The 16,359-nt window shown below is 40.9% G+C and overlaps 1 protein-coding gene across 1 annotated transcript; it reads left to right on the top strand.

Annotated features, from left to right (window-relative positions):
- Positions 1 to 7,123: 7,123 nt before the first annotated feature.
- CLN5 (CLN5 intracellular trafficking protein) lies at positions 7,124 to 15,724 on the top strand. Its single transcript, XM_053563438.1, has 4 exons — positions 7,124 to 7,365; positions 10,525 to 10,690; positions 11,327 to 11,552; positions 13,936 to 15,724. Exons 1-4 carry the CDS (start codon positions 7,190 to 7,192, stop codon positions 14,445 to 14,447), a joined length of 1,080 nt encoding a protein of 359 aa, XP_053419413.1. The 5' UTR covers positions 7,124 to 7,189; the 3' UTR covers positions 14,448 to 15,724.
- The last annotated feature ends 635 nt before the right edge of the window (positions 15,725 to 16,359 follow it).

Here is a 16,359-nt window from a genome sequence, read left to right as displayed (position 1 = left end):
TCCCAAAAAAACTGAATACACATTCTTCTCATAAGCCCATGGAACATACTCCAAAATCGACCACATCCTAGGCCACAAATCTAACCTCAGCAAATTTAAAAAAATAGAAATTATTCCTTGCATCTTCTCAGACCATCACGGAATTAAAGTTGAACTAAATAACAACAGGAACCTGCATACCCATACAAAAACATGGAAGCTAAACAACATTATGCTGAAGGATACATGGGTTATAGACGAGATTAAGAAGGAAATCACCATATTTTTGGAACAAAACAATAATCAAGACACGAATTACCAGAACCTCTGGGATACTGCAAAGGCAGTCCTAAGAGGGAAATTTATAGCACTACAAGCCTTCCTCAAGAAAACGGAAAGAGAGGAAGTCAATAACTTAATGGAATATCTCAGGCAACTGGAGAAAGAAGAACACTTCAACCCCAAACACAGCAGAAGAAAAGAAATAACCAAAATCAGAGCAGAATTAAATAAAATTGAAAACAAAAGAACTATACAACAGATCAATAAATCCAAAAGCTGGTTTTTTGAAAAGATCAATAAAATAGATAAACCTTTGGCCAACTTAAACAGGAAAAAAAGAGTAAAATCTCTAATTTCATCAATCAGAAATGGTAATGATGAAATAACAACAGACCCCTCAGAAATTCAAAAAATCCTAACGAATACTATAAGAAACTCTACTCTCACAAATATGAAAATCTGAAAGAAATCGACCAATACCTGGAAGCACGCCACCTACCAAGACTTAGCCATAACGAAGTGGAAAAGTTGAACAGGCCTATATCAAGTTCTGAAATAGCATCAACTATACAAAATCTCCCTAAAAAGAAAAGCCCGGGACATCAGATGGCTTTACGTCAGAATTCTACCAAACATTTAAAGAAGAACTAGTACCTATACTACTAAACCTCTTCCAAAATATAGAAAAAGAAGGAATATTACCCAGCACATTCTATGAAGCAAATATCACCTTGATTCCCAAACCAGGGAAAGACCCAACAAGAAAAGATAATTATAGACCAATATCACTAATGAATATAGATGCTAAAATACTCAATAAGATCCTAACAAACAGAACCAAAAAACACATCAAAAAAATTATACACCATGACCAAGTTGGATTTATCGCAGGGTCTCAAGGCTGGTTCAATATACGTAAATCTATAAATGTAATTCAACACATAAACAAACTTAAAAATAAAGACCATATGATTCTTTCAATTGATGCAGAAAAAGCTTTTAATAATATCCAGCATCCCTTCATGATCAGAGCACTTAAGAAAATTGGTATAGAAGGGACATTTCTTAAACTAATAGAAGCCATCTACAGCAAACCCACAGCCAATATCGTATTGAATGGAGTTAAATTGAAATCATTTCCACTTAGATCAGGAACCTGGCAAGGTTGTCCATTGTCTCCATTGCTCTTTAACATTGTAATGGAAGTTTTAGCCATTGCAATTAGGGAAGAAAAGGAGATCAAGGGTATACACATAGGGTCAGAAGAGATTAAACTTTCACTCTTTGCAGATGATATGATCGTATATCTGGAAAACACTAGGGATTCTACTACAAAACTTTTAGAAGTGATCAAGGAATATAGCAATGTCTCAGGCTACAAAATCGACACCCATAAATCTGTAGCCTTTATATATACCAACAATAACCAAGCCGAACAAACAGTCAAGGACTCTATTCCTTTCACAGTAGTGCCAAAGAAGATGAAATATTTGGGAGTATACCTAACAAAGGACGTGAAAGATCTCTACAAAGAGAACTATGAAACTCTAAGAAAAGAAGTAGCTGAAGATGTTAACAGATGGAAAAACATACCATGCTCATGGCTGGGAAGAATCAACATTGTTAAAATGTCCATACTGCCCAAAGCAATATATAACTTTAATGCAATTCCTATTAAAGCTCCATTGTCATACTTTAAAGATCTTGAAAAAATAATACTTCGTTTTATATGGAATCAGAAAAAAACCTCAAATAGCCAAAACATTACTCAGCAATAAAAACAAAGCAAGAGGAATCACGCTACCAGACCTGAGACTGTACTATAAATCCATAGTGATCAAAACAGCAAGGTACTGGCACAAAAGCAGAGAAGTAGATGTCTGGAACAGAATAGAGAACCAAGAGATGGTTCCAGCTACTTACCGTTATTTGATCTTTGACAAGCCAATTAAAAACATTCAGTGGGGAAAAGATTCCCTATTTAACAAATAGTGCTGGGTAAACTATCTGGCAACCTGTAGAAGATTGAAACTGGACCCACACCTTTCACCATTAACTAAGATAGACTCTCAATGGATAAAAGATTTAAACTTAAGACATGAAACTATAAAAATACTTGAAGAAAGTGCAGGGAAAACTCTTGAAGGAATCGGCCTGGGCGAATATTTTATGAGGAGGACTCCCCAGGCAATTGAAGCAGTATCAAAAATACACTACTGGGACCTGATCAAACTAAAAAGCTTCTGCACAGCCAAGAACATAGTGAGTAAAGCAAGCAGACAGCCCTCAGAATGGGAGAAAATATTTGCAGTTTATACCTCCGATAAAGGTCTAATAACCAGCATAGAGAACTTAAATGTATTAACAAGAAAAGAACACGTGACCCCATCTCAGGGTGGGCAAGGGACTTGAAGAGAAACTTCTCTAAAGAAGACCGATGCAAGATCTACAAACACATGAAAAAAAGCTCATCATCCTTAATCATCAGAGAAATGCAAATCAAAACTACTCTGAGATATCACCTAACACCAGTAAGAGTAGCCCACATAACAAAATCCCAAAACCAGAAATGTTGGCGTGGATGTGGAGGAAAGGGCACACTTCTACACTGCTGGTGGGAATGCCCACTAATACGTTCCTTCTGGAAGGATGTTTGGAGAACACTTAGAGACCTAAAGATAGATCTGCCATTCGATCCTATAATTCCTTTACCAGGTTTATACCCAGAAGACCAAAATTTACAACATAAAAAAGACATCTGTACCAGAATGTTTAATGCAGCCCAATTCATAATTGCTAAGTCATGGAAGAAGCCCAAGTGCCCATTGACCCACAAATGGACTAGCAAATTGTGGTACATGTATACCATGGAATACTATGCAGCCTTAAAGAAAGATGGAGACTTTACCTCTTTCATGTTTACATGGCTGGAGCTGGAACATATTCTTCTTAGAAAAGTATCTCAGGAATGGAAGAAAAAGTATCCAATGTACTCAGCCCTACTATGAAGCTAAATTATAGCTTTCACATGAAGACTATAACCCAACTATAACACAAGACTATGGGAAAAGGGCCAAGGAAGGGGAAGGGAGGGGGGATGTTTTGATGGAGGGAGGGTAATGGGTGGGGCCACATCTATGGTGCATCTTAGAATGGGTACAGGCGATTGCACTAATGTACACAGCTATGATTTAACAATAAAAAAAAAAAAAGAGTGGAAGCTGGCACTCGGCTCCCGTAAAAAAAAAAAAAATCTGCCCTGCCTTTAAGGGTCTGTGGGTCCTTAAGATTTAAAAGCCAGGGACTAGACAAAGTACCAGTGCAATGAGGGACCAGGCAATAACCTCTTGAAGTGTGGGGTGATAGACAAGAGGAATGAGGTTCACTCTTTGTTAGCACAGAGGGTAGAACCAGACCACAGGGAAAGGTGTTAGTGAGAGGCTGAGTTAATAGGAAACATTTCTCACCTTGAGAGGTCTCTGCACAGAGATGGAAAAGACTGCAGAGCCCAAAGGTGAGGTCCCCATCACTGACTCAAGACAACTTCAACTTGATTCTATAGCTCTAGTCCTGAGCTGGATGGGAAGTTTCACCATGTATAGTTCCATTATTTGTAAAAGTTCTAATGTTACTTTTTTGAGAGCCAGGCTAAAGTGCCAGCCTACAGAGAATCCTACAAATATCCTTCAAATCAAATTAACTACATTTTAGCTTTCAGGGTTAAGATTCTTCTCCCTCTCATCCTGAGGTTTTTGGAGAAGCCAGATTAGCCTTAGTGGATTTGGGGATTTTTACACCAAACATCTCTAATGTTTTTTTTTTTTAATTGTTTGGGATTCATTGAGGGTACAAAGAATTAGGTTACACTGATTGCATTTGTTAGATAAAGTCCCTCTTATAATTGTGTCCCACCCCCAAGGGGTGTGCCATACACCAGGACTCCCCATCACCCTCCCACCTACCCGCTCCCCACTGCTCACTCCCCTACCCCTTCCTTGTATTAGCTCTTCTGCTGTCTTCATATTAGAATAGAGCACATTGGATTCTTGCTTCTCCATTCTTGGTGATGCTTTACTAAGACAAGTCCACTCCACCTCCATCCAGGTTAATACAAAAGATTTAAAGTCTCCATCTTTTTTAGTGGATGAATAATATTCCATGGTATACATATACCACAGCTTGTTAATTCATTCCTGGTTAGGAGCATTTGGGCTGTTGCCAGATTTTGGTGATAGTAAATTGAGATGCAATAAACAGTCTAGTGCAAATGTCCTTATGATAAAAGGATTCTTTTCTTTCTTCTGGGTAGATGCCTAGTAATGGGATTGCAGGATCAAATGGGAGGTCTAATTTGAGTTCTTTGAGGATTTCCAAAAAGGTTGTACTAGTTTGCAGTCCCACCAGTAGTGTCAAAGTGTTCCCTTCTCACCACATTCACGCCAACATCTGCAGCTTAGAGAGTTTATAATATGGGCCATTCTCACTGGGGTTAAGTGATATCTCAGGGTAATTTTGATTTGCATTTCTCTGATGATTAGGGATGATAAGCATTTTTCATATGTTTGTTAGCCTTTCCTCTGCCTTCTTTTTTTTTTTGTAGAGACAGAGTCTCACTTTATGGCCCTCGGTAGAGTGCCGTGGCCTCACACAGCTCACAGCAACCTCCAACTCCTGGGCTTAAGCGATTCTCTTGCCTCAGCCTCCCGAGTAGCTGGGACTACAGGCGCCTGCCACAAAGCCCGGCTATTTTTTGGTTGCAGTTTGGCCGGGGCCGGGTTTGAACCCGCCACCCTCTGTATATGGGGCCAGCGCCTTACTGACTGAGCCACAGGCGCCGCCCCTCCTCTGCCTTCTTTAGAGAAGGTTCTATTCATCTCTCTTGCCCAGTGATATATGAGATTGTTGGGTAGCCTTGGTGATTTTGAATTGGGCGAGAGTATGTGGGAGAGAACCAGGAATGTAGTCACCTAAACACTTAGAGGAATGGATGTTAAGTACTGACAAAGGCTGATAACTAGAATCTACGGAGAAGTCAAATTAATCAACAAAAGCAAACAACCCCATTTACCAGTGGGCAAGAGATTTGAACAGAAACTTCTCTGAAGATGACAGATGAATGGCCAACGAACACATGAAAAATGCTCATCATCTCTAATCATCGGAGAAGTACAAATCAACACCACTCTGCAATATAACCTAAGTCCAGTAAGACTGACTCATATCACAAAGTCCCAAATCTGCAGATGCTGGCCTGGATATGGGGAGAAGGGAACACTTTTACACTGCTGGTGGGATTGCAAACTAGTACAACCGAACTAAAAGTCAACCTTTCCTTTGATCCCACAATCCCATTACTAGTTATTAACCCAGAAGAACAAAAATCATTTTACAAGAAGGAAATTTGCCCCAGAATGTTTATTGCGGCTCAATTCACAATTGCCAAAACATAGAAGCATCCCCAGTGCCCATCAGTCCATGAATGGATTAACAAACTGTGGCATATGTATACCATGGAGTACTATTCAGCCATATGAAAAGAGGGATCTTACATCTTTTATGTTTACCTGGATGGAGGTGAAATACATTCTTCTTAGTTAAGTATCTCAAGAATGGGGAAAAACATATCCAGTGTACTCAATACTAATATAAAGCCACTATATAATCAACTACACGCCCACACAAAAGATAAAACATAAATATAGTCTAGCAAGAGGGAGAGGAGAAGAGGTTGAGGGGAGGAGAGGGGAGAGGCGAGAAGGCTATTGGTGGGATCTCACCTAAGGAGCACAGTGTGAGGGTGTTCAGCACCCTAGGTGAAGGGCTCAACTACAACTTGAACTTTACCTTAGAATTGAAAACAATGTAACTTAAACATCTGTACCCTAATATTAATTTGAAATCTAAAAAATGCTGCTCGCCTCAACCTCCCCAGAGGTCCCTAATTTGGCACAGCTACAGGTACCCAATTCCCAATTGTCATCAGGAGGCTGGAGGGGCCAAGGAGCCAGTGAAAAGCCGCCCCCCCACTCCCAAGCTCTGAGATATACACACACACACACAGTGCACAAGTGAACTGTGGTGATCACCTGCAACTCTAATAGAAGCCACCTGGCTTGGTCCAGCACACTCACAAATTGTGGTGATCACCCAGGCTACAGAAGCCACCTGGCTTGGTCCAATACACTCCAAAGTATAAGAGTGGCTCTATCTCGTGTTGTGGGTGAAGTGAAGGAGCCCGTGAAGCCCCAGTCTAAGGTTGCTCTCATAAAACAAGTGACAACATGTGATAAAGATTTTAATGTACTATTTATAGACATAAGTCAGTATTTGTGTCTAACAGCATGACAGGGATTGGCTCATCAAAAGCAGGGCACTTGATCCCATAGTTCTCCGGAGGTGGGTGAAGGGTGAAAGAGGACGAGGCAATGCGGAAACCTCTTCCCTACTAAAGAGCCGGAGTGGGCTTCATCAGCACGTGGGTGCGGCAGACTGTGTTATCAGTGCGACCATTTCCCCAAGATTGTGCCTTGTCCTCCTCTCTGCACCCGCCACCGCAGGTGAAGATTCCCATTCACTCAGTGCGTGCTGGCGCCTCGTGGGGGCCCTGTGTGATGGGGTGACAGTTTGATACTAGAGAACCCAGAAGCCCGACTTCTTCCGGCGGTTCTTGTTGGGGGGGACCTTGAACCCGCGACGGGAGGCTCTACGGGTCAGAGGAGGTCCCAGGGCTTGGACAGAATTCCCCGGGGAGCCGGACCGAAGCTCCCCTCGGGCCTGCCGCGTTTGGACGCCGCCGCTCGGCAGGGTGCGGGGAGGAGAGGAGCCGGAGCGCGGAGGCGTCAGCGCTGGGCAGGGCGGGCCGGGAGCCGGCGGCGGCTCCGCGCATGCTCGGCTTTCCGCGGGAGCCGGAAGCTCCGGGAGCCGCCTTATGGCGCAGGCGGGAGACCCCGGCCCCGAGGCCGAGGGCCGGTGGGACGCAGGCGCGGCCCCGGGACCAGCGTCCTGGCGCTGGGCTCTGGCGCTGTTCTGGCTGGCGGCGGCGGGTCCGGGCTGGCCCCAGGCCTCGGGAGGCGCCCCTCGACACCCCTGGCCGGTGCCTTACAAGTGAGTGGGAGGCTGGCGAGCGCCCGCACAGCTGGGGAGAGTCGCGGGGACAGCGACCGGGATGGGAGACCCGCGCCCACGCGCCGCTGTGTGTGTCCCGTGCCGCGCTGCGCGGGGGCGGCGCTCGACGCTCCCAGCGGGAGCAAAGTCCACAGCTCCGCTCCCGCAGCCCGTCGTTAAGCGCAGCCCTGAACCTTTCTTCTTCTCGGGACACCGGAGCCAGGCGCTGGGCATTCTCCAGTCTTGGAAGGAAAAGGGAGTAATGTTATTTTATGGAATGACTTTTAGATAAAAGTAACTGATTTCTTGAACAATTTAGATTAAAACTTTAAATGTCACCTCAATGCACTGTTAGTTATTACTGGCGTAACATTTGGCACACTTTACTGATCAACTCGCCTGGATTTAGGGGGGACTTCCCATTTTTGCACTAGAAAGTTCCAGGTCCAGGGAATCCCTTTCCGTTCAGTCCTGGGCAAACCGGAAAGGTTGGTCACCTGGTTTGTCCACTGTCTTAAACCCGGAGGTAAGACGCTGGTGGTAAATCGAGGACACAAGCTAACAAATCTGTGAAGTTGATTCAAACCTTTGACCTAAAATATACATCCTAGGACTGTCAGGGATGGCAAACATTAAGAAAACTTGATGTCAACATCAGGCAAGGGAAAGCCCAGTGGCTTTTGAAAACATAACTATTTTGCTTAATAAAATAATGAGTTGGAGGAGAGGCGCTGTGGCTCACGCCTGTAATCCTAGTACTTTGGGGGGCCAAAGTGGGTGGATTGCCTTAGCTCAGGAGTTGGAGACCAGCCTGAGCAAAAACAAGACTCAGCGTTGTGGTTAGCACCTGTAGTCCCAACTACTTGGGAGGCTGAAACAGGAGGATCCCTTAACCCCCAAAGAGTTTGAGGTTGCTGTGAGCTAGGATGCCCAGCACTCTTATCAAGGGCTACTGAGTAAGACTCTGTCAATAAATAAATAAATGGATAAAAAGATAAATAAATAATAAAGAGTTGGGAGGCAAAGTAATTTCTGGGAGGGAGCTAGTTCTGGGTTGTGACTGTTGTGGATATAATCTGGCTTCTGGCTGTGTTATCTTGGGAAAGTTACTCAGTCTCTGTTCCCCTATATCCTAAGTCAAAAAGTAGAATTAGAGGCTGCACATACCTGATGGGATTGTTGGGAGGGCCAAATCTAGGAATTGGCAGCTCTTGTCAAACCTAGATCTTAGCGTATTCTGCTCACTAGATAATGTGCAAGCTTTTTTTGATTTGTTTGATACACCATTTGAAAAGAGAAGTTTGTGGTTGAAGTTGATTTATTTGAAAATGTTAATAAAATGTTTGTTAAAAGTAAAAAGTATTCAATAAAACAAGAAAGAGATTGTAAATCCAAACTATTTCATTTAATATCAGGGCAAGGTGTTGACTGTGGCTTGTGTTTCTTTAAAAGTTTCAGGTATTAAGTGCTTGTCCCCATCTAATCCTTTCAGCTTTATTAATTCATACTTAAATTATCTTTTAAATTATATTCTACCTACAATAGATTTTGCTCTGAGTGAGTAAAACCTGTGTGTGTGTTTAAACCAGGTAAAATATCTACAAAACAGTGTTCTCATTGGCATAAACTTTTGGGAGAGTTGATGTTTTCAGTTAACATCAAGATTTTTAACTTCTTAAAGGAGAATTTTTTGTTGATGTGTCAGGATTGTAAAACAATAGATCTGGCTAGAACCTTGAGGGTCTAGGATTCTTAGAGGATGGAAGCTGCTATTTCTTACTCTTTTTCTGCCAGGGCCAAGTGTAGTAACTAGTAGTGTCTTTGAGCTGAATTCAACCACAGCCCCTTTTCTTTGCCTGCATTATTGCAGTCACAACCTAGCTGGTGTCTCAGCTTTAATTCAGCCTCTCTCCACACACTTCTTTAATTCATAAAATAAAGTCTTATCAAATCTGCTATTTTATTAACATCCTTTAAGCTTAGAGCCCTCTTCAGCTGTAGGACTTAAGTTGGGGAGGTGCCATTCACACTTTTTTAGTGACACAATGACAGCCCCTGCCTTTCCTCTCTCCACTCCTACCCCGAGGTCTGAGTTCGAGTTTTTTGTACCTACTGGAGACCCTTCAAGTGGGTCCCATTTGTCCCATTTGCTGTTCTGTTTCCTTTTTGTCCTAGCCTTCTCTGCAAGTACATTGAAAACCTTGGGCCAGGCCTTCATTCCTCACCACCCTTACCCTTTCCACACCTGGTAAAAATGAGTTCTTTCTCCTTTATGCCCACAGGACTCCATTTCTTTAGCACCTACCATAACGCACCTCATTACTTGTTTAATATCTTCTCAGCTCCTACCCCAGGCTCAGTGAGGAGGGGAAAAACATTTTAATTTTTGTTTCCTTCCTAGTATAGTGCCCTATACATAGTAGATCCTCAATAAAAATTGGTTGAATGAATGTTGGTTAATTCTATTTTTTTTTTTTTTTTTTTTTTTGTAGAGACAGAGTTTCACTTTATTGCCCTCGGTAGAGTGCCGTGGCGTCACACAGCTCACAGCAACCTCCAACTCCTGGGCCTAGGCGATTCTCCTGCCTCAGCCTCCCGAGTAGCTGGGACTATAGGTGCCTGCCGCAATGCCCGGCTATTTTTTTGTTGCAGTTTGGCCGGGGCCAGGCTTGAACCCACCACCCTCGGTATATGGGGCCAGCGCCCTGCTCATTGAGCCACAGGCGCCGCCCGAATGTTGGTTAATTCTTAAGTAAATATAAACTTATCCTATTAAAAATTATTTTTAAATCTTAATGGATTGTTTGGAAAATTAAACACATTGGAAAAATATTCATTTATCCTGTAAATATTTATATGTGTCTAATAGGATCTAGAGCTATAAATATTTTAAGACATTGTCCCTTTCTTCAAAAATTGTTGCAATGGGAGTAACAGAAAAGCTTGCATTTATCAAAGTGCAATTTAATAATTTGCTACTGAAGATGTCATTAGAAATTTGTTCATAGGATAACAAATACAACGTAAGTTTATATTTATTCACTGTCATCTGAGCTTTGACTGTTTTCACTAAGAATGTTCCTGATAGTTCAATAAAAATATGTAAGAGAACCAACTTCCTATTAGAATCTAAACTGATGTTTTCTTTTTCTTCATTAGACGCTTTTCCTTCCGTCCAGACCCAGATCCTTATTGTCAGGCTAAGTACACTTTCTGTCCAACTGGCTCACCTATCCCAGTTATCAAGGGTGATGATGTCATCGAAGTCTTTCGATTACAAACCCCAGTGTGGGAATTTAAATACGGAGACCTCCTGGGACACTTGGTAAGGAAGCATCTTGATCTCATAACTTTGGTTAAATGATTTGGCTATTAAGTTGATTTGAGGGAGTAATCACTATTCAAATGGTTAGCGTTAGATCACATTTATTTGGTGTTCTGTTAGGGTATTTAAAATAAGTAGTCAACAATCTGTTTTCAGATTTTGTGATGTTGACAATAACAAATGTAAATCATTGTAACCCCATTTAACATTACGAATCTGAACCCAGCTCCTTTACCAGCTCCTACAAAGTGAAAGAGGAGGCCCAGAGGGGACGCACCTCTTGATTCCGAGGCCCTGTTACTCACTCTTTCCCAGGTTAGCTCACACCTCATGAAGGATATAGAGTTCCTTCCTGAGCTGTGGCGTGAAAACTTCTTATACTTACTCTAAACTATAAGGCAATTGTGAGCATGTCCATGTAGTCTACATCCTCCTGTGTGAGATGAGCTGCAGCGGATAAAGCCAGAGCTGATGAGGGCCTCGCATTCATGTGGCCACAGGGTGAACGCGAGAACAGCAACACAGAAGAGGAACAGCTGAACAGTTACCTATGTGACGCCATGTTTTATCTCATCAAGTTACCTGGACCTGTGGTTACTTCACAAATGCTTTTATACATGTATTATCTTTACACAGAAAATTATGCATGATGCCATTGGATTCAGGAGTACATTAACTGGCAAGAACTACACAGTGGAGTGGTATGAACTTTTCCAACTTGGCAATTGCACATTTCCCCATCTTCGACCTGAAATGAATGCTCCTTTCTGGTGTAATCAGGGAGCTGCCTGCTTTTTCGAAGGAATTGACGATATTCACTGGAAGGAAAATGGAACATTAGTTCAAATAGCAACCATATCAGGTAAGTTTCAGAAATAGGGCAGTATTTGATGATTGCTTCAAAATCTAAATGAAAGAAATGACAGTATTTCCACTGAGGATATGTTGATTATAAACTATATTGGCAAAAAAGTATTGATAATGATAAATTCAAATATTTTTATATTGAAAAATACTAGTTTTTACTACTCATGAGGATTTACTCTGGGCGTTGTTCTGAGTACTATACGTATATCACATTATTTATCATCACACTACCACCCAGAGATAGTTACTGTTATTTTCCACATTTTGTAAGTAGAGAAATTGAGGCACAGTAGGTTAAACTTACACAGCTAAGTAAGTAGGACTCCCAGTCCTGGCAGTCAAGCCCCTGGGGCCCTTCTCTTATTCACTCTGGAACATCGCCTGCCAAAATGTGTATAATCTTACACATTTGAGGTCCCTTTGAGCAATTTAAATATTTTATCTGTTCTGTTCTGATGGATGTATTGGAAAGCTGCTGGAACAGTTGGAATTTTGCTGCATGTGCTGCCTTTGTTGCTTAATGATGAAGAGAGTCCAGCAGAACATCCATCAGTAACTCTTTATATGACCTTGATCACATTTTACCTCATTGGCCCGTTGCCTGGTGTTTAGAATGGGGATGATATAGCATCTACCACAGCGTTTTAGAGGTGAGGATATTGCCCACATGATTTATAGAGCACTACCTTATAAATGCTGTTCCTCCCCCAAAGTGGAAACACCTGAAATGAAAGCATTGTTTATGACAATAATTACTCAGGGAACCCCAGTCTTGAGAAAATAAATGACTGTGCTTTTCTACTTCAGTTCTTTACAAATCATATTGAGGTGTGTTAACTCACAGTTCTGTGGCGATGATAAGATTCTCTTGGTCCTTTCACAAATGAGGAACCAAGGCTTAGCCAGGTAATGTCACTTACCCACTACTTAAGGTCACAAGAGCTAGATACAGCAGCATCAGGACTAGATGGGAAGTCTTTTAAATGTAACCTGGAGATCTTTGACCTGAATACCCCATGCTGTTTTCACTTTTTTTTTTCCCTCTTTCTAGTTGATGTGTCCCAAACTATCCCAACAATACAAAAGTCAGTCTCTGGTTTAACGATGCTGAGTAAAACCAGTAGTTGCTCTTTCTTTCATTCCAGGCCAGTTCACATCTCTTTCTCTATTTTCACCTACATCATTACCTGAAAATTCATCCCTCTGACAAATCAATGTAAAATGAAAAAGTAATCACTATTTTATAACAGTTTGTAACATGCCAGTACTTAAATCTTTTAAATCATCCATCTGCCTTGTATTAGTCCTGCTCAGTGACCATTCTTCATGTTACAAAATCGTGCTTTAAGGCATTCTTACCTTTTTAAGTACAACAGTGGCTTTTCAAAGTTGAACTAAGAATAGTATCCCCAGTTCTAAGAAATAGACTTTATATTATTCCACAATTTTGATTCCACAAAATTGATAAAGGTGGCCACTCTTACTCACTTTACCAAACAGGAAGTATTTATATTATGGACTCAAGTTGAAGTAACCAAAGAAACATTTGCAGACAGTGAAGAAGTGAAATGTCGGGGCCTGGCTCTCTACTTGGCATTATGAATATCCAGATGAGGGTTATAACATTCAGTGTACAGTGTTATCTAAACATCTGGAGAGATTTTTCTGGTCTGGTCCAAGGTAGGGGAGAGAGGTAGCCATCCTAGAGTGTGTTGTCCATGAACTCCGCCAAAAACGTGGCCAGTTCAGCTGATTCATTGGAGGTGTGTGACAGTGGGAATGCTGTCATCCTAGATGCTTGAAGCACAGAAAGGAAAGGGAAATAGCAGATTTAAAGGGGAAGGGTGTGGTGCTGGTTCCTGTAACAGGAGTAAAGCAGCCTCCTGGAGAGCTGCTCCTCAAGCAGCCATTCACTTACATATCCATTCTTTGCAACAGAAAAACTCCATATTCCATCCACCTGTTTTCTTACACCTTTTTTGCATATTCACCTTTTCCTCTTCTACAGTTCTTTCGTTGCTTTCCTTTTTGCATTTGCCATTGAACCCAAGATGCAATGAGTAGAATAGGTTCAGCGTGGAGTAGGTGTCTGCATTTGTGTGCTTTCACTTTGGCTATAGCTTAAATGATCATACAGTTAGTACCTAAGGGCTTCTCTTTCTAATTGGGAAGTACTTTGTGCCTTGAAGAATGGAATAAAAATTAGCTGAGTTTGGATTCCTGTTGTGAAATGCTGATTTGGAAATTCAAAACTGTTGTTTACTTATGTGCATCATAGTCTTAAGTTAGAACATTTTACTTAAAACGATTAATAACATAATAGCTTTGATATTCACAACAGGTGATTTTTTTTTTTTTTTTTTTACCTTTTAAACTAGGAAACATGTTCAATGAAATGGCAAAGTGGATGAAACAGGATAATGAAACAGGGATTTATTATGAGACATGGACTGTCCAAGCTAGCCCAGAAAAAGGGGCAGAGACATGGTTTGAATCCTATGACTGTTCCAAATTTGTGTTAAGGACATATAAGAAGTTGGCTGAACTTGGAGCAGAGTTCAAGAAGATTGAAACCAACTATACAAGAATATTTCTTTACAGTGGAGAACCTACTTATCTGGGAAATGAAACATCTGTTTTTGGACCAGCGGGAAATAAGACTCTTGCTTTAGCCATAAAAAAATTTTATTACCCCTTCAAGCCACATTTGTCAACTAAAGAATTTCTATTGAGTCTCCTACAAGCTTTTGATGCGGTGATTATACACAGACAATTCTATTTGTTTTATAATTTTGAATACTGGTTTTTACCTATGAAATTCCCTTTCATTAAAATAACATATGAAGAAATCCCTTTACCTAACAGAAACAAAACTTTCCCTGGCTTATAAAACCTTAATTCTTCTGTTCTTTTTTACCAACCACCAGCACCTCAGTTTTTCAAAGGGTGTCTTTACATTTGTGGATTTCTTAGCCTTTCTTCCTTGGGGAAGAAAGATAAAATGCAAGTCAGTAGAATTGCCATGTATTAACATCTTGCCACTTTTCTCTTGGAAAGAAGCTGAAATACTATTTTGGCCAAAGTAAGGATGTTAGGTGATCTTGATAATGTGGAGAATTATGGTTCCTATCAGATATGTAGGACTTTTACACCCAATATTTTAGCTGTGAATCTGGTGTGCCCAAGATTTTAAAAATACCCTCAGTGGTATTTTCATGGTGGGAGCTACTTTTCCTGGTCTATTAGTTACACTTTTCCATTTAAGTTCTTTCTACTAGTTTAGACTAGCTTTACAGCTTTTGTAACTTTTGGAACCAAGTTTAGTAGTCTGGTTGCATTCCATTTACCTAACTTTAATGATTTGTTTGGATACCACAACTAGAATGGTTGTGCTTCCAGATGTCATAAATAGTGTTAAAGAGCACAAATTTCTGGTTAGCATTTTGGATCTAGGCAGTAATTGGCTTTTGTTTTTTAAGCAACTTAACAACTCTAAACCTAGTTTCTTCATCTGTAAAATGATTCATCTATTAGGATTGTAAAGATTGCAGTCATGTGTGTTTGGCATAGTAAAGTCACAATGAACTTAATCAAAGAACAAGTTATCCTTCATCTTGCCTAATACTGTAATGGTTTACGGGCCAGCCTGTGCTGGGCTTGTAATCACCTGAGCTGACAGTACAGTGCTTCAGAGATTCTTGAGATTTGGGGGACATAGAAGTATCATTGCACACGTGTTTGGGTAAACCGGTACCTTGTGACTCCTTCACGGCTTCCTGTAGTTCTCCTTCCTCCCACTAAAGTTCCCAGTGCTGTGGAAGAGGGTGCACTTCCCAGAGAGAAGACTAGCTGTGGTCAAGATCTTCAAGTAGCTATGCTTCCATTCGGGCCAGGAAAAGTTTTCAAGGTCTTTTACGTATTTGATAATCAACTGAAAGAATATCTTTCTACGTATTCAAGGAAGGAAAAAACACCAGTCAATAAGACGATGAAACAGCGATCAGCAAAAATAATGCTCATGTCCTCAGAACAGTTATCTGTCAACCAAACCTTACTGGTCTGTGAAGAAATACGTACGGGAAGAATATGGAAAGTTTTAAAGCAGTTTGTTGGGAGTATTTTTGTTTTCAGTTGGATCTAGTTAAAAAAAAAAAGCATTTTGTATTTCTTTGGTCTTATGTCATTTGGAAATTTATTTTTACTGTAGTTTTCAAAACTGTAGGCCCTACCCAGACTGAAAACAACCTAGTCACCAGATAGCTTGAGCACCACACTACACCATTCCACCTACTATACAGAGTTAGTCTTCCTCAAATACATACTTTATTGCTTCTTGTGTAGCCTTTCTACTCATGTTAATAGTGCCTCACCATTCCCAATTAATATTGCCTCTTTAAACTGCTATAGGCAGTCGCTGAGTTACAAACAGCTGATAGATGTACAACTCTTCCCTTACAAACGGAGGCTATTACAGGTAATAGGTAAATGTGCCTGTTCCAACTTACATACAAGTTGAACTTGAGAACAAACCTACAGAACCAGTCTCCTTTTTACAGGAACTGCTGTAATTGTCTTCAGAATATGTCATAAGAAAACACAAGTCTTTGTGTTATCACCATCTAGTGGCTAAAATCAGGCAACACCAACTTCTACTTGACACTTAGAAAAATTGCTCAGGGAACAGTATTTTGGATTTCTAGAATTGTACTGGAGCAATGAAAAGTCTTGTACTAAGTTTGTGTCAACGCAAATCATAGAACTTGGTTCCATAGCAAAAAGAAATGAGGACATTTGTACGTGGA

Source organism: Nycticebus coucang, chromosome 15, assembly GCF_027406575.1.
Source record: "Nycticebus coucang isolate mNycCou1 chromosome 15, mNycCou1.pri, whole genome shotgun sequence".
In the NCBI taxonomy this organism is placed as follows: Eukaryota; Metazoa; Chordata; class Mammalia; order Primates; family Lorisidae; genus Nycticebus; species Nycticebus coucang.
The sequence above is the reverse complement of the archived record's forward strand: the minus strand, read 5'-3'. Positions and strand labels throughout refer to the sequence as shown.